Source organism: Thunnus albacares, chromosome 12, assembly GCF_914725855.1.
Source record: "Thunnus albacares chromosome 12, fThuAlb1.1, whole genome shotgun sequence".
NCBI lineage: Eukaryota > Metazoa > Chordata > Actinopteri > Scombriformes > Scombridae > Thunnus > Thunnus albacares.
This window is the reverse complement of record NC_058117.1, coordinates 14,632,880-14,655,753: the sequence shown is the minus strand read 5'-3', so window position 1 is coordinate 14,655,753 and position 22,874 is coordinate 14,632,880. Positions and strand designations below refer to the sequence as shown.

The 22,874-nt window shown below is 41.8% G+C and overlaps 1 protein-coding gene across 2 annotated transcripts in view; it reads left to right on the top strand.

Annotated features, from left to right (window-relative positions):
* Positions 1-5,030: 5,030 nt before the first annotated feature.
* The window catches only part of fgf12a (fibroblast growth factor 12a), a 35,484-nt gene continuing 17,640 nt past the window's right edge, over positions 5,031-22,874 (top strand). Inside the window, exon 1 of one of the 2 annotated variants that reach the window (XM_044369426.1) lies at positions 5,031-5,294. In XM_044369426.1, coding sequence (XP_044225361.1) covers positions 5,276-5,294 — 19 coding nt within the window. In that variant the 5' untranslated portion in view covers positions 5,031-5,275. Of the gene's footprint in view, positions 5,295-18,151; positions 19,217-22,874 lie in introns of those variants that run through there. The other variant, XM_044369425.1, reaches the window with a different exon arrangement.

The following is a 22,874-nucleotide window of genomic DNA, read 5'->3' as shown; positions in this document are numbered from 1 at the left end:
ATGTAGAGCCCCATGGAGATCACACCACGCCCGTCATTCACTACAGAGAGCCTGCCCCTACTCCCTACTCTGATTCGAAACCAGCCTCCAGATGTCTATGAGTGGCAGGTGCTTCCATTTGGCACCACTTGTGGCCCATGCTGTGCTACATATGCACTCCAGTGCCATGTAATAGACCAAAGACCAGAGAAGATGTGCGGTTTTCTGTTGAGCAGTGTTTCTATGTAGATAATTGTCTACAAAGTTTGCCCACTCCAGAAAGAGCCAAAACCCTAGTCAATAAGTTAAGGGCACTTCTATCATCAGGTGGATTTGACCTTCGACAATGGGCAAGTAACGAGTTAAGTGTCATCAGTCATCTTCAAAAGGAGGCCCAATCCAACAGCAGTGAGCTCTGGCTAGGTCAGGACAAATCAGACACCCCTGAAAGCACTCTTGGACTCAGCCTTCACATCCGCAATGACACTCTGGGTTACAAACACTTACCCTTCAAGTATGGTGTGCTAACCATGTGGAACATTTACAAAGTGCTAGCATTGCAATATGATCCTCTTGGATACATCTCGCCATACACTACCTGTGCCAAATGCTGTTTCACCATTTCTGGGAGAAACAGTGAGACTGGGATGATCCACTTCTCCCACAAGGTTTAAAGCAGTTGTGGAAAGAGTGGGAGAATGAGTTACACACCCTGCCTAAAATCATCCTGTTCAGGCCCTACACTCCGGCTGAGGCTGACCTCTCAAGGGTCACTAGGCAGATGCATGTTTTCTGTGATATATCAGAGTAGGCCTATGGGTCAGACGCTTACTTCAGTATTGTGGATGGCCAATGTAAAGGCCATCTCTATTTTCTCCTGGTCTGCTCCCAAGTCGCTTCTAGGCGTCAGATGTCCATGCCGTGCTAGGAGATTTGTGCCGCTGTAACCAGAGCCCAGCTAGCTAAACTTGTGGAAACAGCGCTCACACTGAAGACAGTGGTGGTATGGCTGCAATCAGAGTCATGCCACTTCAAGGTCTTTGTGGACACCCGAGTGGCCGAAGTTCAAGAGCTAACCAATCCACATTCATGGCAGTATGTTGATTCAGCATGGAATCCAGCTGATGACATTACAATAGGGAAAATGAAAAGAACCTTTCTGAGCCAAACAGATGGATCCAAGGCCCCCCTTTCTTCTCCAGAGCCCAGAGCGTTAGCCTGTTAAGACAAACACCAACCCAGAAGTCAACTTTCCGTGGCACCACTTCAGCAATGTCTCGAACTCCCACCTCAGGAGAACGAACCCTGCAACAGCTGGAGGGAACTGCTTGAGACTACTGCAGAGAATTTTCATGGGGCGGCAGGAACTGGAGGTAATCTAACTTCTACTGCTGATGACTATCGCAAAGTTGCGAGCCACATTATCAACAGGATACAGCAAGAGAGTTTCCCTGATTAACTGCAGCTCCTTAAAGCAGGAAGGCCTGTACCTGCTAACAGTAAATTGCATGCCTTGTCTCCAGATCTGGACAAATCAGGAGAATTTATTATAGTTGGTGGTAAACTTGAGATGTGCAACAGACTTATAACTAAGCACAGAGGTTTTGCTACTGTTAGAAAGGTTATTGGAATGATCACTTCAGAATTAATTGATCTATGGTAATTTGTGCCAATGCGCCACCTGCTGGCAGACTCATTAACACCCCTCATAGGCAACAGAGAGGAATCTGGTTTAACAGGTGGAGTGTGGCTGCATTAGACCACACAAATCTAGAACCAAACACACCCACATACACGCAAACCTCCATAAAGAAGACAAAAAAACCTCATCAGAGCAACCAGTCTTGTGTCCTGACTGACACTCAGCGGCGAGTGTCAAACATTCGCTAGCTTGCAACAGAACTCAGATCCTCATCTTTTAGAGGAGTACTTCTCAGATCCTCTAAAAGATGGATCTGAGTACTTCTTCCAGCACTCGAGGTAAAATGAACATAACAGGTTTGAGTATAGAACAAGACAGTAAACAGTAGAAGGTGAAAGCACTTTAAAAAACAAAAAACAAAAACCACACATCACACAAATGTGTTGATATGTACAAAATGTTAGTAAAAATATAACTAATGACTCATTGTATTATTATTATCACTATTACCAAAACAGGTGATAAACACACTGGAGTTTATTTATGTAAAAACAAGAGAGAAAGTGGTGAAAGCCTTGCAGAGCTGAGCAGTACTAATGGCACTGGGTGTTGCTATTGGCATCTGGACAAGTTCCACAAACTCCTCACAAGCTTGCCAGTGACTCCAGAAATAGGTGAACAAGTTAGAATTTACAGTGAAAAGGCTGCACTGCAGTGTCTGCAGAGTAACTAGGGCTCTCCTCCAATGTAATATCTGCATTTGACTTGCCGGGCTACTTCAACCAATAGACAATATTGTACAGAGAAATCCTGTAATAGAGCTGGAAAAGAATAAAAGACGTTCGTAGGTAATTAATCTTAACTGAAGCAGTCAGTGCATCCTGTGGGGGCATTATAATATAATCTCACTTCTGCAAGAAAATTATATAGTCATAGAGAAAAGGAGGGTGTTAAGATTTCAGAGCAAAGATACAATGTGCAAATAAAGAGAGAGCAATGTGCCTTTGCCACTGTATGGACCCAAGGACACACTGCCAGGTTAGATGATATGCTATGGGTGCAGGTCTGGGGCAGGGGAGGACAGGAAGGTTTGGGAGACGAGGAAGAAGAGGAGGAGGGAAGGGAGGGGTGACAGTGACAGGACAGATCGAGGTAGGGAGGCCTGAGAGAAGAACAGGAAGAGGGTGGAGAGTAGATGAAATACTCATAAATATTTGAGTGGCAACAGGAGTTAACTTAGGTAAAGGCTGCTTGTTATTTGGATTTTGGTTTAAGAGCCATAACGGTGAGCTCAGTGCAGCAGCACTGCTAAGCAATAACAAACACATTAATTTCTCTGTGACTTTCTCTGTGGTGCTGAAATCTGTAGAGGACTTTAGGTTCCTTTTCTGATCAATGCAGTGCATTTTTTCCCAGCAGAGGTGTCCTCTTTCACGTCCTCTCATCGATTCGCTGTGAACCGACGCCAGCCAGGATTCGCCTGTGTCGGCAACAGGGCAGCAGGGCCTCAGTCATGTGACAGGAAGTGTGTTGTTCTGAAATCAGAACAACTTGTCATTCATGTAGGACACCCATTCATCTTACTGTGACTATGTCCAGCTAGAAAGATGGGTAAAGCAGCTCAAAAATTCTGTCCTGTGCTGCTCCTGTATTTGCATTGGGATCCACAAGCAGGCAGGCGCATGATACAAAACATCATTTGGCCTTGAGGCTTCTATTTCAGCCCAAAGGCTAGAAACATCTTATACCAGCAGCACAGTCTTTTTATACCATCAGAGGAAACTCTAGCTGTTATCATAGCGTCCCATCAGAGTGCTGACTGGGAGCTTTCTCAGACACTGATCAATGGGCCAGTTAGATAATACCACACTGTGACTTGTTTTCTGTTTTTTATCCTGCATAGATTTTGAGACTCCGTCTCAAGTGTGATTGTGATATTTTTTAGGTAGCTGGTTTACACTAACAAACTGTATGATTTGCACACTGAGTGGGATTTCAGATAAGCCCACCACTGCAACGTCCTAAGGTACAGCATGACAGCATCAACCTCTCACTGTTCCTATTGATTGCAAAAAAGGCGTTTATGTAAAGGTTTGTTTTTCTTTTTGTATTTGGGATAAACAAAAAAAAATCATTACAGATTGAGAGGGGCACTTGAATAAATGTGAGAGAAGCACACTCTTTTACACACACTGAACCTTTGTGTACCTATCTGCCCCGGCAGTTCACACTGACACAATTTGATTACACAACACCAGCCACTTCCTCAAGAGCTTTTCGCTCAATCCCATTATGCTGAAACAGCCAGCACATTTTGAATGCACAGTCTTTGTATACTGTACACTGTGTCTATCAAAATTCTACTGCAGTATAATCAAATAACAGGCACAATAAAGAGTCAGATGCTCAGGACACAACTATCGATCTGTGATTCATTCATTAAATATTGATGTCCCTCAGCAAAATATCATATGCCTTTGCTATCACTAAAGCAACATGGTATGTGTTCAGCAGGTGTGTGAGGACGGGTCTCTTAACTGTAGGGTGGAAGAAGAAATTATTTGTTGTTTTAACATTACATTGTTAAAAATAAGAGAGGATATCATGAAAAAGTGTAGCCCTTGTATTTGGTGAATTTTGGAAAATGACAAGTACATTAAAGTGCAAACAGGCTTACTAGCGAATGTGCTTATATGAGGTATATTTTTCATAAAATAGCTCAATAAAACCCAGAAATATTCTGGTGAACAGATTATCAAAAACTGGAATGACTATTCAATTGTGATGTGTTTAAGTCTGCAAACTTGCACGTGGAAGGCAGTAACCTAACGGAAGTTTTTATTCGGATTTCAGGTTTTATGAGCGATTTATGAATTTTGTTGTGGACATGAAGGTCTGAAAATCTGAAATGTATACGCAACATTCTAGATCTGTCTTATATGAACTTGTGGTGTCATATGTAGTGCATGACACATTAATAAAAACTTCATTAATTCATATGCACAGTGTGTATGTGCAAATATTTTCTCATTCATTCTTTGATGATGCTTATGTGCTTTGTTAAACATAAAAAGGAGAGCCAAGACATTATTACAGTTTCTACCTCAAGAGTTCAGAGAGCAAATTGAAAGTTAAGCAGAATCCTTACAGGAAAGTCAGGGTTTATCCTCATAGAATAGAACAAGTTTGTCAACTAATCATCAGTACAAACTGTAAGCATAAGGTTTCACTGCTGTCTCGCAATGACAGTTATAATGTCACCTGATTTGATATTGTGTTTCAGCACAACAGTGAAAGAACAGCTCCTGACAAAAACATCCACTGTACTTCTGCATCGATGCACACCCTGCATCCGTTCACCCCTGCAAAACACACACACACACACGCACACACAAAAGTCCCACCCTCCTTCATTCTTTACCTGAGCCCTCAGTCCACCTTACTCAGAAACTCTTGCAAACACCGAGGCGTAAACTGCATTCACTGTCGCCCCCACGCGTGTCAAAGGGGTCCCAAACGGAGATCATTTTGCAATTTATTACTCGAAACAAGCAACTTGCCTCTCTGTCGTCGCTGCTCTGCTGTTCCAAGTGAAGAAGCGCATTCCTCCAGCCTACGTCGGCATTATCTTTAACTTCTGCACCGCAAGGGGACATGGGTGATAAAAACGCCGGTAAGAAACTTCCACGTGCTTGTAAGTTATGAGCTCATATTGTTTAGGTGTGCAGCTATTTTTGGACGCAGTAGTGTTATTTGTGATGATTCTAGGATCACACAGCCTATGCGGAACACAGACAATCTCTCAACTTTCTTCTTTTTTTTTTTGCATTGTATCAAACTTGCATGCAGCAAAACACCACATGCAATAAAATAGAGATGCACTGTTTGAACTTGAGGAGTAGGATGCGGATGGTACTGTTTATGTGCGTTTACCAACCAGCGATCAGCACATGCTTCAGTGCTGCAGCGCGATGCTGCTGTTGTATCCCGGCTTCATGGTTCAGTCTACCGCCCCGACTACTTCGCTCACCTCGATGAGCACTTTTATATACCCCCTATTATATGAAATACAACTCGTGTAAATATCAGGCCTTCATAATACTGTTTTCATCCCTAGTGTTGCGCATGGTAAACAGCTTTAGTCTGCCTGCCGGAGCTTTCCTTTACTCTGTCGGTGCTGTCAGCTGATTTAGAAAAAAAACTGCTGGCTCTCCACTTTTTTTTCGGAGAGATGAAACTGCTGTTCCCTGTGCAACCGCGGCGGTGTGGCCTGAACCATCAGCATGCGTGTTGTTGACAAAGCTTTTCAACTCTGCCAGTAAAGGGCTGTAAAGGATGTTATTTAGAGCTCTCATACACAGTCTGCTGCATGAAAAAAATGACTATACTGCTGCCTCACAGCTTAAAATATTTGACTCACTCTACTAAAACACATGTGTCTTACTGTGTCTGTTCTGCAGGGCAGTTTAAAGATGCATGAGGTGAAAGCAGGCACATTCCCCACTCAAAATATATTTGGATAAGGGGGCAGAGTGCCCTTGGTTAAGTAGGGTATCCTTCTCTTTCACAGTCGGCTTGTCCTGTTTTAAACTGAGTTTGCAGTAACGCAAAATATACAAAAGTGAACTGAGCAAAGGGGTACTGTCTTTTGTTGGCAGTTTCAAAGCTATAAACTTGACATTCACCTTTCTTAAACCTACTGTGGGATCTGCAGAGTTTATGGCCTCATTCATTGATCCCACACAGGGAAAATGAAGTGTTCACTACTGCAAATATGACATGCTTTGCACTTTACTATGTACGTTATGCATAATGTCTATCTATTATCATTGTTAATACTTCCCACCACAGCAGTGTTTGCATCCTTGTATTATTTTTGAGAGTGTCTAATCTGTGTCATTTCATTAGACATTACATGTCTTTTCTTTTATCTCCATTCAGTAGAACTTTTTCATGCCACATGTCCACATAAAGTGCAGAGAATTTCAATATAACTAACTCCAGGACAATCATAACCACACAAAAATAATAATTCATTCATGTTTGTGAGGAATCTGATCAAAATGTGGCATCAAAGTTACATCAGTCATTTAGCTCATATAGAAGGTGGCTGATATTCTCAATGAAAAGCCAATACCAGCTTGATACAACATATTAATTCTAATATTATGATTTATCTTCCTTTAAACCAACACTGTTTTGCTTTCTATACTGTGTTTGTAGTTCTCTAGCTTTTGTATAGAGACGGCAGGGCACCAAAAGCCCTGGGTTCACTGTGTGGAAATCAGGTTGTAGTAATTTTATTCATTGTAATTTTAGTTTGAAATATACTAAATGATCAACTACCATGATAAGGGCCTGATTTATTACCAGATCTTGAGAACCTGTCAAATACTAGTTTAACTGATACAGTGCTATTTTGTGTTTAATCAAATTATCACACAGTAAACGTGGGATTACTTTACATTTATTTGCCCCAAACACCTATCTATCTATGAGAACACTTATCTATGAGAGCCATTACATTGTGGTTGGTTCAGCACTGGTCCTTGAGCTATCACAACAAAAAACCGTCATGTTGCACACACCGTAAAGCACATTTCTGTCAGTTTTTTATAGGATGTGGTATCTCCTACTGAACCTGGTGTCTTCCCGGTGCATTTCTCCTTTTTTAAGAAAGGAGGAAAAGCTCTTTACAAACAACTACACACACCCGTTTAGCGCTGCCGTTGATTCCCTTTTCAGATTCCCTACACCTTCTCGCTGCCCTCATCTGTTAAATCCCCTCTTTCTCCGGCATGCACACGACAGCAATCTGAACCTCTCATTCCTGATTTCCCACAGACTTGGAGTCTTGACTGTCTCATGATTTTATATGTACAGTATGTACATGACAAATCCTCATCACAGTGAACGCTGAGAGCTGCAATTTTAACACTATGAAATTCATCTGAAGCTTTGCATTGGCAGGTGTAATTTGCTGTGCTAGTTGCTGTTACTAAAACCTGGGATCATGAAATGTGAAACAATGGAGACTTTTAGCAGTTTCTGAAAATATACATGAGTAAATAAAATAAATAAAAACACACAACAAAATCTCCTGTTCCTACATGGGAAGTTAAAAAGCTAGTTGTGTCTTATTACTATTATCTTTTGGATGCTGATACGTCATCTGTGACAAGTATCTTCTTGCTGTGGTGTTGTACTCTGATTGAGCCCCTAACCTCAAGTTTGCACGCTTGCCATTTTGCAAGAGGTTTTTGGCAGCTTTACTTAATGCAACCATTAACAGATTTGCAGTGCCACGCCACTGGTTTTAACAGCAGAGACCTTGCTTTTGCTTTGCAGAATATGAGAATGCTTTCTGACATTTCAGCATAATGGCAGTTACCTTGACTTGTAATTGATTGATAATCCATCACGGTGAACATTGAGCAGGTTTTCCACACAACAATAACTTCCCTTTAACAAAAACAGAAACAGACATAATATTTGCTGTGATGGAGCATGTTTTGAGACTACAAGTTAATTTTGATTTTGTATAGAAATAAAATGAAACAACCAATTCATTAATGTTATCTATATGTGAATAATGGTAAATGGGATAGAATGATATCAATGCAATAACACTAATAGGGTCATTTAAAGAACTTAATAGTGAATTGTAATAAAAAAATATAATACATATGTTACATTAAGAATTACATTACGAATATTTGATATGACTGTAAACCAGTGCTGCAGTCAAAAAAACCTGATAACATTACTTTTATACATAAGGTTTTAAATTAGTAAGTGGCTTTTTCATATTTTGTAATGATCTGTTTTTCTCATCCATCATGCCCCACTGTGGGCTGCGCTGCTGTAAACACTGAGTCATCCTCTGACACCCCACTAATTTTACACTTGGATTAGTTCATACATCATGTTAACAAAAACATTTAACTTGAATTTCTTCTTTATATGTATGATAAAATATAAATAATTTTTCCACAGTGCCTAACAAGCTCATAGTGTATATTGCGTGCAGTTTGTCTGCTTGTTTTAATGCCGTTTTTAAGGCTGCACCATGTGGGAAGTCAAATGAAAAAATCTAGATATGTTGTGCGTTGTTTTATATATAGGCCTACTTCTGTGTAATGATATTTGATCAACGCTTGGCTGCACACCATAAATTTGTAATGATCGAGCCATCAAAGCATTTGATGGGTTGAATAGTTTGAGGTTAAATATTCTTGAAATACAGCAGTTTTTTTTCTTTCCTCTGCAGAAACAAAAGATAAGCTGCTGAATTAGAAATAATAAACCTCTATTAAACTAAAAGCACACAACCTTTTTTGTTTCATATTAAATAATCTGGAAGAAATCTGAATCTCAGTTTCTAACCTGGATATCTATTTTTTTTCTTTTAATGTTTGACCAGTATAATTACATTATATTAATACATGATACATGTCGATTGCAGTCGCATTCAACGCTGGTATCACCTTACAAGGTGAACATTTTAACCTCACTTCTGTTAACATACTGTATATAGGAAGGTGAAATGAGAGCTGGCTTGTCTAGGATCTTTCCACAGTGTCATCACAGACAGATTTGAGTTTGCTCAAATGCAGACAGGACACATCTTTTTTTGGAGGGGTCGAGGGGTGTCACATGGGGTCTGATGGCAAGAGAAATTATTGGAGGAAGGAGAGTATTACGTCTAAAATCAGTATTTACAGTATGTAATGTAATGCTAATCTAGATATAAGTGATTAATGTGAGGACTTATTGTTATGACTTCTTATTTTGATTTATGTATCTTTCTCCATCATAAACCTTGAAGTGATTTTTATTTTAATCATCTATCCATATATCATTTAAAAATGCTTAAGTTTAGAAAGGCTGATATTACCAAAATGGATCATGCTGTCCCTGTACAGCTAATATTTTCATTCTTTCAACAAACATTAAGAGTTTAAACAATTTCACTCTTTTATTAAATCTAGCAATGATTGATGGGATATGTAGGACTTAACTCTAACCAGTATTTTAATATCTTGGCTCACCTGACTTTGTTTTTACTTGTGTTGCGTGAGCTTTTTTTTTTTGCTTGTGAAATTATGCTTTTCTGTCTTTTGCTGTGGTTGTGGAACAATATTCTTTTAGGCAAAGAATTACAGCTAAGTCTCCTAAAACACACGTTCTACAGAAATACTGTAAAGTGGAACTGTTTGGCGATCAATATGTTCTCTGGCACAAACAGGTGTAAACCAATAAGCTATTTGTTGTGGTATGGGACGGTCAGTCCACTGTTGACATACAGAAAGATACAGTATGTTCGGGTCATAAATCTGTCAAGTGAAGTTTAGATTAGCAAGTTACTGCCTGTGCCCTTCCTGCCATAGCCTGTTTTGTTTTCCTTTTTTCTCCTTCCTCATACTCTTTCTCTCCGTGCCTCTCTTTGCATATAACGGTGATTGGCTCTGCAGTGGGACAGTGTGCTGTAGTGGGGGCTGAATATACAGCATTATCACCATATCTGTGACTCTGGGTCTGATGCCAGCTCCCTCCCTCCACCCAATCTCCCTTTACTCCTCTCTGACCTTTTCTTATTTGCATGGCTGCTGTTGTTGAGGTATTTTGCTGACCTAAAACACCCTTTTTATGTATGTTGCATTTCTTTCCATTGTGAAGGCATGCTTCCAAGGTCGTCAGTGCCATATGATTTGTTGTTCTTGTGGTGCAAAGTTATGCGAGTGCAACAAAAGAGGAATATTTGAAAAGAGTAGCAGATATAAAACACCTCCAATGCAGTAATGTTAAAGTAATGCTGCAGTAGATTTTTTTGCAGAATGTCTTGGATCACTAACCGACCTCTGGAACAATATTCTCTCTGCATACAGCAAATATTAGTGTGTTGTTTTGAGTGTATCTGGACACATAAATGATTGGTGATGATACTTCGATTATTTCTCTCTCTCCCTCACTCTGCTACATGTTCAGATTTCAGTCTCTTTCCTTCTTATTTTAATCTGCTTTATGTTATGGCACCCCCTAGAGTAGAAAGTAGAGCATAGTTTTGCTTCCAGGGCAATGCTGCTCATCCTGGACCTGAGATTTTCAATCTAGGATTTGTAACCAAAATATAAGATCTTTGTAATATACTGAATGTGCAGCACACAATTATAGTGTTATTTCTAACTGCAAACATAGAATATTTATAGCCTAGACATTTTTGGAGTCGCTTTATATAGTGGCATTACTCCAAGTGTTTTATTTAGTCATTTAGTCTAGCACTTAACACCATAAGCGTTTTCTGGTGCTACAAAAATTCAGAATCCCAGAAGTGCACTAAAAGTGGGCCATGTTGTATATAAAACACAACAGTATTGACACTATTGTTCTCAGATCTATCTAACTTATGACTCTCACATGATAACCAACATGTACAGTTATATCATCAGGTTAAGCTTGTGTTTTAAATCTATTTTGTTGTTCTTGCACATGTCATTTGTGTTTACTTTTTTTTAAATCATGGAACACCTTTTCAACTTTTATATGGAAATTAAATTACTTGCTTATAGTTATATCTACAGGATAAAGTTATAGGCAGTACAATTGGATTACAACTAATTACATTAGCATATTACTGTCAACAAGTGGCAACCTCTTGCCACATGGATCAACTTTATTTACTTGGATGTATCATGCACAATCACGTGACCACCTTATGTAATTCCCCACACTTGCACTGGCGTCGTGGGTGCACTTAGGAAGCTCTATTTCAAGACAAAGTCAAGGTAGATTTTCTTCTAGATTTTTTTCACTCCATTTTCTTCTCCCTTCTGGAGCTTTGTCAACAGACTTTTGGTCAGTGCACTGCTGCCGAAGAGGCTACTGTTCAGACCACCTGGCTTTCATAACGCAGTGTGACTGAGCCATAAACTTTCTGGTCGTATTGAGAACACACCGTTGTCTTTAAAGCGATGGGCTGCAGCTGACGTAGACTCTGCGTTGTCCCGCTTGTTCCCAATGCTCTGAAAAAAAAAAACAGAGAAAAAAGAAAAACTATTGGCTTTCTGGTTCCAACATCTGTGCAGCCAGCGACAGATCGTGCAGCCCTTGTCGCCTTAACTGTCAGCTCCGCATTACCTCACTCGTGGCCGGCCTGCCACTTACCCCTGCAGTTTAACTTTGGCGTGCATGCTCTCTCTCTCTCTCTCTCTCTCTCTCTCTCTCTCTCTCTCTCTCTCTCTCTCTCTCTCTCTCTCTCTCTCTCTCTCTCTCTCTCCCTCTCCCCCCTCTCCCCACAGTCTCTCTCTCTCTCTCCTTCCCTGCTGTTACGTCCGCTGCTGGTAAAGACGCGGAGACAGAGAAGGGGGGGTGGGGGGAGATGTACAATTAAGAGCACATTGTAACGTCCTTGCGTTGCCTGCCGTGGCGGAAGAGGAGTGTGCAGTGAACGCGAATGACCGTCGGTGGACGAGAAGAGGATAGACAGAGAGAGATAGGGCTAGAGAAAGAGAAAGAGAGGGAGAGAGAGAGAGAGACAAAGAGAGAGAGGGGAATCACTCAAGATGCCTCGTTTTAGCGTAATTTGTCCTGCAGACTGTGCCCTTCCGGCGTTTTGAGGGCTGCTGTGAGCCTATAGAGAGAGGCTGGCTGGCTACGCTATGCTGCCTGACCCTGCTGTGTTGTGATAGCGCTGTCCGATTGTTTGGATTGAGGAAGGCTCCCATCAACCCAAATCAATGAGGATTCTGAGGCCATTCCTTCAGAAAGGAGCGCATATGCTGCAGTGTTTCTGTGGACAACGATCGAAGTCGACCACTATCACCAACGGTGAGAGACAAACATAGCACCATAGCTCATAGCAACCTTTGCATGCTTTCTCTCTTGAGTGATGAAAAAAAAGAAAGGGGGGAGATAAAGGTAGGGGAGGTGGAGAGGAAGGGGGGGAGGGCTTCATTGGCCACTCGAGTGTGTGAGTAACATCTTCCGAGTCTGCAGTGGAGAGAGCCTCTCCTTGTGCTCCGCTCATCTGTCCCGAGTTTTGTGTGCAGTCTCCGGCGCCGCGGATAGCTCCTGGCAGTCAGCGTCGAGCCGCACTACTCCAGAGAGGAGAAAAGGAGAGGGCGAACGACTCCAGATACTTTACCAGACTGTGCTATATTTGCAGACGAGCGTGTTCCAGTGCTGCATCTGAAGCGGGCCAAAAAAAAAAAAATGGACAATGCAGGGATCAAGTCATTAAACTTCAGGGGCCTTGGAGAGGCAGCGTTGTTAGGGCCCCAAAAACAAGCAGCGCGGTTCAGCACCACGGATAGCGCCATAGCAGAAGCGCTCCAGGGCAGAGGCTCCCAAACTTTTCACGTCATGGTTTGCCTAAATTTAGTTATATAAAACCCAATTTGTACCCCAGTTGGATTACATTATGTCTAAGGAGTAAAATCTAAATTTACCTAACTTTTTCTACATAATTGTATTTTGATATCACTTGAAACATCTCCCTTGTCTTCCTTTTGTTCTGTAAGTGACATTAAACTATTCCTTATTTTGAAGGCCTCTTCATTAGCTCTTAAAGACCCCTGGAAGTCCCCAAACTCACCCACTTTGGAATGAGCTACTTTAATGCATGACTGTAATCCAGTCACAGTCAGAGCAGCTGCATGTCCTTTCACCTGGGAAATCAAATATTACATTTGAAAGGGACCTACTTTGTTATATGTCTACTGCAAAACATGATGTGAAGTCTCAATGACAAACACATACAGTCTCCACCATCACATGCATTGTACAGAATCACCACTCAACAGTCTTTGGCAGTAAGCCTAAGAAGCCTGCCATGTCCTCTAGTCATATCTCAGCCATTTACTGCATTGCTGCTTTTGTTCACTCGTACCATAACTAGATCTCCAAAGGCATTAAAAGAACACCCCCCAGCATTTCCAGAGTGAGACAAAAAGCTGTTTTACTGGGAGAGAAATGCAACACCTTCTCCTGCCTCATCTCAGCACTTACAGTATGCAGGATCTCCGGTAGTTTCAGCTAGAGCGGCTCTCAAATTCAGGGCAGACAATTAGAAACTCCATTAAGCACAGTTGATTCCTCTGAGGTAGTTGGACCAAAAGCAGCACACACACTGGGATCTGTAGAACTCGGATACGAAGCCCTATCAGTCCTTATTCTGCATCTCTGCTCACTGTTAGATGAACCTTATGACCTCAATCAAAACTTTATGAGTCAGCTCATCTGTGTTGACACAAATGGATGAAAAGCATGAATGCGTGGATTTAGTTAAAGCTGTTGGAGATGAGACTGTGTCAGGCGAAGGCTTTGTATTCAAAGTTTCAAAGTTTTGCTCATTTACAAGTTCAATCTTTTTCTATTTGATTCTCTGTCTGAATTGTTGTTTATCATTGTTATTTAGCAAGAAAGAAGAGTTCCACTGTGGCTCTGCTGCTCACCCAAGTCAGTAACATTTCCAATTAGAGCTAAAATATGACGAAAATATGCTTTTTCCTTTTTCCATATTGTAATTTTGCTATGTTAGTCTGCACTGTTCACACAACATCTATTGCAACATCTATCTATTATCATTATTCTGTTGCTCTTCCCTGTAAAAGTTGTTTTTTGGTGAGTTTTCCCTTATCAGAATTGAGGGTCTAAGGATAAAGGATATCATATGCTGTTCAGATTGTAAAGCCCCTTGAGGCAAATTTGTGATTTGTTATATTGGCCTATATTAATAAAATTGACTAGATTTTAAACAAACAATGCCCTGTTTGTGGATAATGAAACAGCCAATATAAAGTCACATCTGAGCTTTCCTGTTAATTATACATAAGTGATTCATACTCCAAGATAACTCAAGAATATTCTTTGTGTAACTGAGTATATTTCAGATACAGTTGGACTCAGTAAATCACCGATCAGACAAAGCGGGGGACCAAAAAAAGGGGCCAAAACCTTGGCTTCCTGCACAGTAATCTCACTGCATCATTCACTGCTCCAGAGACTTTGGCCAATACAAAACCACGTAAAGCAAGAGGAGCAGAAAGTCTTTTGCTCTCTTTCGGTTCAGGCTTTATGCCAGATCCACCTCCCAGGGATTTTTCTGTGAAAGATGTTTCTGAGTAGGCTTAAATGTTTGCACCTGCTTGTCCTTTGTAGTGTCAAGTTTGCACCTGCCACCTGGCTTTTCTTGTGTGTAAGTTAAGTACAGCAGTTGGAATGTCTGAATCACAGGATATGTGTATGGTGGGTGGCATAACAGAGAAGCAACCAGTAACAAAACCTTGTCCTGAGAACTGCTTATACTCCCATTTCTTATGATGGCACTGTATTGTGTGATAGTCATGATGTTGTAAGTTTCCATATGACTGTTTAATCAATATAACATCAGGTTTTCATTTAAATGACTTTGGAATAATGGGTGACCATGTTTTATGGATTGAGCTTTGACTCTTACACTAAATGCTGCTGTCTTTGTAGTCTCGTCTGTGGCATTTTAGTAGAATCAAACACCCAAAGCTGGGATTTTTGACACCTTTGTCTCCTTCAAGCAAGATTAGTTTTAATGGCTAACCTAATTAGTCTTAATAGTCTTCATTAGCAGTTGGTTATCATTTCTCTGCTTGAGTTTGTCTGGTTTTACTGTTTTTTTTGCATATGAATCAGGACAAAAATATAACTAGTTTCTGAAATAGTTTCCGATGTAATGTACACTGTGTTACATCTTGAAAATGTATCTTGTTTGCAATGCAAGGATCAAATATTTGCCTCACATTTTGCTATACTCATTTTTTAGCATTACTTTGTTATGCTCACCCATACAACTTGGGTTTTTGTGAGTAGTCTATAAGAGTAGTCTTTATACCTATCCCATTTATAACTATAAGCAACCATCAAGCTTTGATTTGTGGTGGTAGTGGAAGTGTAGTCATGAATGTTGTGAACCACAGTGACACTCTTCTTCACTCATATCTCTCCTCTTTGCTTCCTGGAGACTCGGCAACATAGTTTAGCAGACACAATGAAAACTAGTCTGGCCTCTCTGAGTCAACAAATCTGTGAGGTATCTCAAGGACACACTGAAGTGACGAACTTCAGAGAACGGGAAAACATCCTACCAGTTTCTCTCCGAGCACCTGTCGTTCATTCTCTTTCCACAAGGTGGCAGCAGGCGTAAAGAAATTACTCCGGACAACAAGTTACTCCTCTAGTGGTTTGCTGGGGCTCTGATTCACTTCTTCCAGCTTTCAGAGATGTTTAATTGCTATGCTGCAGTGGTTCTGCTTTCATTACAAATTTAGGTGCATAAAAACAAGCATAGTTGTAGTGATGAATGAAAAAAATGAATACACACCAACTGTACTCATTCAATACACAACATTCATATTTTTTATATCATAATGACAAATGAGCATAAGATAAAATATAAAAATCACGCTGTTCCTAAAAATGAACAAACCTCTTCATATAGTCAAAATCAGTTTAACTGACAGTTTAAGTGATTGCCATGTTTTATCTGCAGTGCATTTCATACAAGCCAGCAGTGTTTTATCGCTTGTGGACGTACCCTGGCTGGAATGAAGTGAACATCAATTGTCTCTGGTATGGGGAGGACGCCTAGCAGATCCTCATTAGGGAATACTTTATCTTTTCCTGACAAAGATATATGTCCCATGTCTCTATAGCGCTCTCCGCCACAAAGTCCCTCCCATTTCTGAGAAACCTCACTTTGTACTCCAAACCACATGCTGTTTTTTTTTTTTTTAGAAGTGTATATCACACTCTTGCATATCGGTTAGAATGATGAATGTTATTGTTATTGACGTTTCTTTGTGCTGCAGTGACATATCCATTTCTATCACTCACTGGCAACTCAATGAGAATTCAAAGCTAGAATGCATTTTGATTTAGACTCTGACTGACTCCAACCCTTAGTTTCTAATTTCTCTTTTGCTATCTTCATTCTTACTGTCGGTCTGTCTGTCTCTTTGAAAAGAAGATTGTATCTGCCCTCCATCTCTCTCACTCTGTCTCTCTCTCTCTCACACACACACACATACACAAAGGGCTATGCAGGGTAGCAGCGCCTCACATTCAACACTTTCAACCATTATATCCAAATCTTACATAAGGGGGGGACAGACTGTGGTAGTCAAAAGAAAATCTCTCTCTCTCTCTCTCTCTCTCTCTCTCTCTCTCTCTCTCTCTCTCTCTCGTCTCGGTTCCCTCTCCAGGTTTGATTTGGAGAGAGAGTGTCAAACCGAGTCCTAGAAAAAGCCTCTAAATGTTTCATGCTGTTTCATCATGGGGAAGAGAGAGGTTTGCTGTACTGCTGAAGACTCACGTGTTCTTCCTCCCACTGTGTGTGTGTGTGTTTGTGTGCTTGTGTGTGCTCCCCAGTTCATGCAAGAATAGACATGAAACCAGAGGCTCACATGCACACAGACACATGTTAGTCCACACACACATGCTTGCGGGTCTTTTTTTTTTTTTTTGGAGGACACTGCATTTATTTACCTTTATCCTTTAACCATACAGTGATTTGTGCCTAATTTCAATGAAAAAATAACCATTTTATATTGTGCTGAATACAACTGCAGTGAAAACATCAGTTGGTTTGCATTTGTCCCCAAATGCGACATATGATAGAGACACATGCTTGTACATACATTCATGTACCCTCTCTCTCCTAGCTCAGGGAGCGTTGAAAGGGCAGTTTTTGCTTTATTGTTATAGTATTTCCTTAGTATTTCTGTCTTATGATGCGGATATTGTGCTGTTGTTGTTGATGTTGTTTCAGTGTTTTGGTGTGTCATGTAGATTCCATTTCCATAAGCCCTAAATCATAATGATCCACGTGTTTTGTCACTGTCTGTGTCATCAGTGTACCATTGTTGGAGTTTTATGTCCATACTATGTGTGCTGAAACCTGTTGCAGGTAATCCTTTTAGCCAGATTGAATATGTTCTTAATGGGGTGTGTGTGGCAAAGGGGTTTTAGAAAACACATTGTCTGTTTGTGTCCCATAAGTAATAAGCTATGATGATAACAGTGCTGTTTAGTATCAGGCAAAGCTGATTAGGGTTCCTCTTTTTATACACACTGCTCACTGCGGCTCCCTTGCTGACCAACGTGCCCCAATTGGACTGTTTTGCAACTTTGGATTTTAAGTGACAATCGTGAGATCACCCGCCCCCTTTTCTAGATGTGCACTATCCCAAAGGACTCAAACACTGCTCCCTGCAATATCCACCCAGCATTTACCTGTTTCCCCCCCTTTAAAAAAATGGCTTTACATGTTTTACATTCATAGCCTACCTTTTCTTCCTGGAGAACATCCATCTTTCCCAATACACTCCTCCGAGAATTCCTAATACGAACCTCAATCACGTATGATTGCGTTAAAAGAGTTGGAGAGAGAGAGGGAGAGAGTGAGGGAGAGAGACAGAGAGGGAGGGAGGGAGGGAGGGGGGGGGTGTCTATGGACCGCGACCATTCACTCTCGCTGTCGGCGATGTAACACACCGACAGCATCCATTCGGGACGCACTGGAAATGATGCTTAGGCTACTGTATTATTTGTGCGCTACAACAAAAAGCACTCTGGCGTGTGTTCGCCTCAACTAATTGTTGCTTTTTCAGATGAGAATCCCTCCCTGCAGGCTTAAATTACATCTCTGCAGCATCCTTGCAGAGCAGCCTTTGCTGTCGATTCCATTTTTCCGGCTGCATTTAGAGGTGCCATCGACGGAACCGGAGAGTGGGCTCACATATCTGGACTCCCAGCACAGCAGCACCCTGGACTTGCAGCGGACGATCTCAATTCGATGTGCATGGAGTAAATAATTAGGAGTAAGAAAAAGTTAGGATTTTTTTTGTCTTTCTTGTGCACGGATTTAGGTTGATGCGAATTATTAAGAGGCGTCAGGTAACCAGAGGAGAGGCTGGTGTGCAGATGAGGATTACGAAGTCGTGCTCGTCAGACGCGGCGCTGTTCACCTGGAATACCTGAAGCTCTCCAATGACACGCAGCTGCATCAACTTATCAACACTGTTGCATGTTTTCACGACTGATATGTCGGCCCTCGTGGCCTCGCTTATAGATTTATGTTTTATATAAGATCGGTCGCGGTCGATTCGAAGTCCTGACAGTGCCATAACTCGCAGCAGCTGAATTACACGCTACCGTCCCCTCAAGAGGATGCTGCTTGAAGCGCAATGATGCCAGGGACTCGGAAGATTTTCTGATCAGGATGACATTTGGTTGAAACACTCGTGGACCGAAACACAGAATCAACTCTTTTTTTTTTCTTTCTTTCTTTTTTTTTTGCGCCAAGAAGCTGCACCAGGATCCGACCTCTGCCGAACTAGACTCTCGGTTTTCAGACTCGGTTCGGGGAGATGGCCGCGATTGCCAGCTCCCTGATCCGGCAGAAACGCCAGGCGAGGGAGTCGAACAGCGACCGGGTCTCTACTTCGAAACGTCGCCCCAGCCCGAGCAAAGACCCCCGCTCTCTCTGCGAGAGGCATTTCTTGGGGGTCTTCAGCAAAGTCCGTTTCTGCAGCGGCAAGAAAAGACCCGTTCGGCGGCGACCAGGTCAGTGCTGTAGATTTTTTTTTCTCCTGATGGTGTGTTATGTGTGCGTATGGAAGCGGTTTCCCCCAACCCCCAACCCACCCCGCCCCTCTTTGGAGCAGCAGAGGCATTATACTGCAGTCAAGGGCTCCAATCTGAACCGGAGGAGAAGGTAGATTTTCTCCGCGGTGCGAAAAATCCACCTGTTCCATTAGGTCTTCTCGTTGTTTGTCGATCCACCGTATGACACACAAGCCTCCCCTATATACCGAACAGGAGCAGCCTGAATGTATGGGAAATTATCTATAGGCTGTGACGTTACCCCTTTTTTTATTGAGGCACTGCTCTGATCAGAATTATCAATTGCCATGAAATAAAATTGATGCCACTGTATCCCATTCAAAAGCCTGAGCAGGTTTTGTTGCAACAGCAATATAGGCTATTACATTTCAGCCTTCAATTCTTCACACTTCATTTTTGCACCCCCTCCCCTCCAAACACACACACACACACACAACTTGAATACACTAAAAAAAAAAAAAAGGCTGCTTTAAATTGTCTAATTCAATATTAATGCAGATTGGGGTACAGAGGGGAGATAAGTTGCACCGCAGTGCACCAAGGCTCTTTTGAGATTAAATGTTTTAATGGTAAATGTTTATTGCAGAGAGGGAGCTTTACTGCAGTGAAGGGAGGTATAGCTTTAGTGATTAAGAGCTACTCTGGCTGTATTGATAGACAGGCTCTGTGCCTACTACGCTCCACGGTATAGCCTTCCCCCATTTTATTCTCCCGGTTCCGTCCTGGTGCACAGATAACAAACCAGCGGTGCAAGTCACCCCTCCCCGTATCCAGATAGTTCTGTCGTGTGATGAACGACAGTCAGGTCCACTCCAGAGTTCCCGCAGACAGACTGGATGAGGGATGAGACAGGAGGACAGACAGACATAAATTTTTGAGGACAGAAACAAAGACAGACACCCAGCCAGCAAGACAGACAGACAGACTAAATTAAAGCCCTGTAGACAGGCTGAAAGTCGTCGCGCAGCCACCCCAGACAGACAAACAATCTCACTGCCAAGACTGCCACAGAATGCCTGAATAGAAAAATAAGCAGACAGACAGACAACAAACCGCTCAGGTGTCCAGACACTGTTGGGCAGGTAGGTAACTCTTTCCAACTGACTTATAAGGCCAGATAGAATGACTAAAGCTCACAGCACAGGGACAGATGATGTATGTCCTCTAATTGATCATCCTTATATTTTCACTGATGCCTTGCCCTATATTTGCATATAAATAGCCGATACACTGGAGAATTTATGAGTTCTGCCTGTTAAAAGATTGTTGTTTTTCCTTCTATTCCCCCCCTTTCGTAAGATGCACCTACGAAACCTCCACAGGTGTCCCATAAGGGCTGCAGGCTAGGTCAGTAGCTCAGCCTCCATCCGTGTGTGCTGTGTTTCTTCTCGTCTCCACCCCATCTCGCGCCCATGTCGACTCCCCCTCGGCCAGGGAGGGGGGGAGGTGGGGAAAAGGGTGGGTGGGGAGGGACAGAGAGGGAGGGAGGGGCTGGGGGCTTCAACACCTGTCTGACAGCCGACGACCCTCTCCCTTGCTGAATTTTTCTTTCACCCTTCCTTCTGTGTGGCTTTCTTCGATTTTTTAAGCTTAATTTCTTACCTGTTTTTTTTTCTTCTTTTTTTCTAGTAGCTAAAGTTCTCCTAGCCAGTCGTTTGTTGCTCCTCTGTCTCCTCCTCTCCTTGTCTTTGGCTCTGCCTCTTCTCATTTTGTTTCTGCCTCATTTTCTTCGTCAGTCAATGTTGGATCAGTCTTTATCCTCGCTCCTCGTCCTTTGTCTGTAAATATGTGTCAAGTACTGCTGTGTAAGTGTAGTAGCGGTCCTTACTGTATTGTATAGTGGTGTATATGGATATGATGTGTTTCTCCCTGTCAAACACTATATCAGAACAGGTGATCATTCACCATTTCATGGTCATGACACCATTTGTCAACGTACCTAAGTGTTTTTGTCCTTCTGTATTGGTATGAAGTAAATTTTATTGACATTTTAATAGGTCGTATCAGCCATCATGCTGCACATACACAGAGTGATGTCCAATATGTTGCCACTGAAAGGCCTTTTTCACGCACAAACACGTGTTGTAAACTCCGGAGTCTAGCTGGAAGTCTGTTTACACTCACACACACATAAACACACACAATGCACACTCTGCTAAATGATTGGAGCTGATGAACCGTCAGCGATGGCTCGGGCCCACGTTGAGGCCTTAATTTATGGAAGTGTAGTTATCACGTGTAATTTACTGATGTGTACACTCCCATGTGCTTTCACTCACACACATAAGCACATATGCACAGGCACATACACATTCTCCTCACCCTGCCTGTGATGGATGATGAAGGGCCTGTCCCAGGAATTGATGGTCCCACCCCAGGGGTAGGTGAGTTGTGGATTGATGGTCAGGATGATGTACAGTTGAGCAGACATAAACCCACTCTAGCTGGGGGTCATAGCTAAGTCTTTTCTATGGGCTCCTTTCTCCACACACTTGTCTATTGTACAAAATAAACCGAGTGGTAATTATTGCAGTGATCAGCTTTCAAGCAAAGACTTAACATCTGCTGTTCAAGACAGATTTATCTAACTGTATCTGTATCTGTCTCTCCGGACACCAAGTTTGAAAATGTTGCTCTCTGCCAAATCATTTGGGGGTTTTATGTGCCTGACTGGACTGCACTGAACTGCATGACTTCCAAGTCTTGTTATGACCTTGGACGGCAGTCAGGCTTGCTCATATTCTTTTATTCAAATCACATACAACATTTATTGGAACATATTGTGTGCTTGCAAAGCAAGCATTCTCAGCCACCAAATGTTGATTTAGGCACATAAAATGAAAGTAAGCACCAATTCAATTGTGACAAAATGCATAATTTGTTTCTTTTGTCAGACAGACAATAAACAAAGGATTAGTAATATCCAGCATCTGACTTGCTGTCTGATTTCAATGGAGCTTGTCTCAGAATCTCATTGCATTGCAAAAACAACACTTTGCTGTTCAACTGTAGTCTTTCATTATTCACAGTAAACCTTTAGAATAACATGACATGAATTACATGCTCTCTATCTTTTATTTTATCTGCATTCAAAATTAGTTTAATTAATCTCAAAGTGTTTTTCAAGATTTGGCAAACAATATACTTGTTTTACCTCCAAAGTGTTCATTGTCAAAAGCCACAACCCAAGTCTGGTTTACACTAATGGTGTCATCTCACTCTGACTGCTGCTTTTACACTAAATCAAAAACCTGCTGGACATTAGACGCACCACCGAGACCACACTTCCATTTACCCTCAGATAAACACATTTTTTTACACATCCATTATTCCTGGCATTGCCTGAGGCCATGTAGCCTGTCCTTCCAAGAAAAACGACAGTATAGGTAGAAAATTCAGTCGCCAAAAACAACCTATTGTCACGTTTGAGTGACAGACGCCATCTAGTGGCTATAGTAATTATGACCCGGAGAGGTGACGCAGTTCAGATGATGCACTATATATAAGGTGACAAATTTCCATATTAGGAGGGTGCAGGTTGGGTGGATGACTAGATGGATAAATGGCAAAAAGTGGACTTAGCTGCATGAGACTGCTT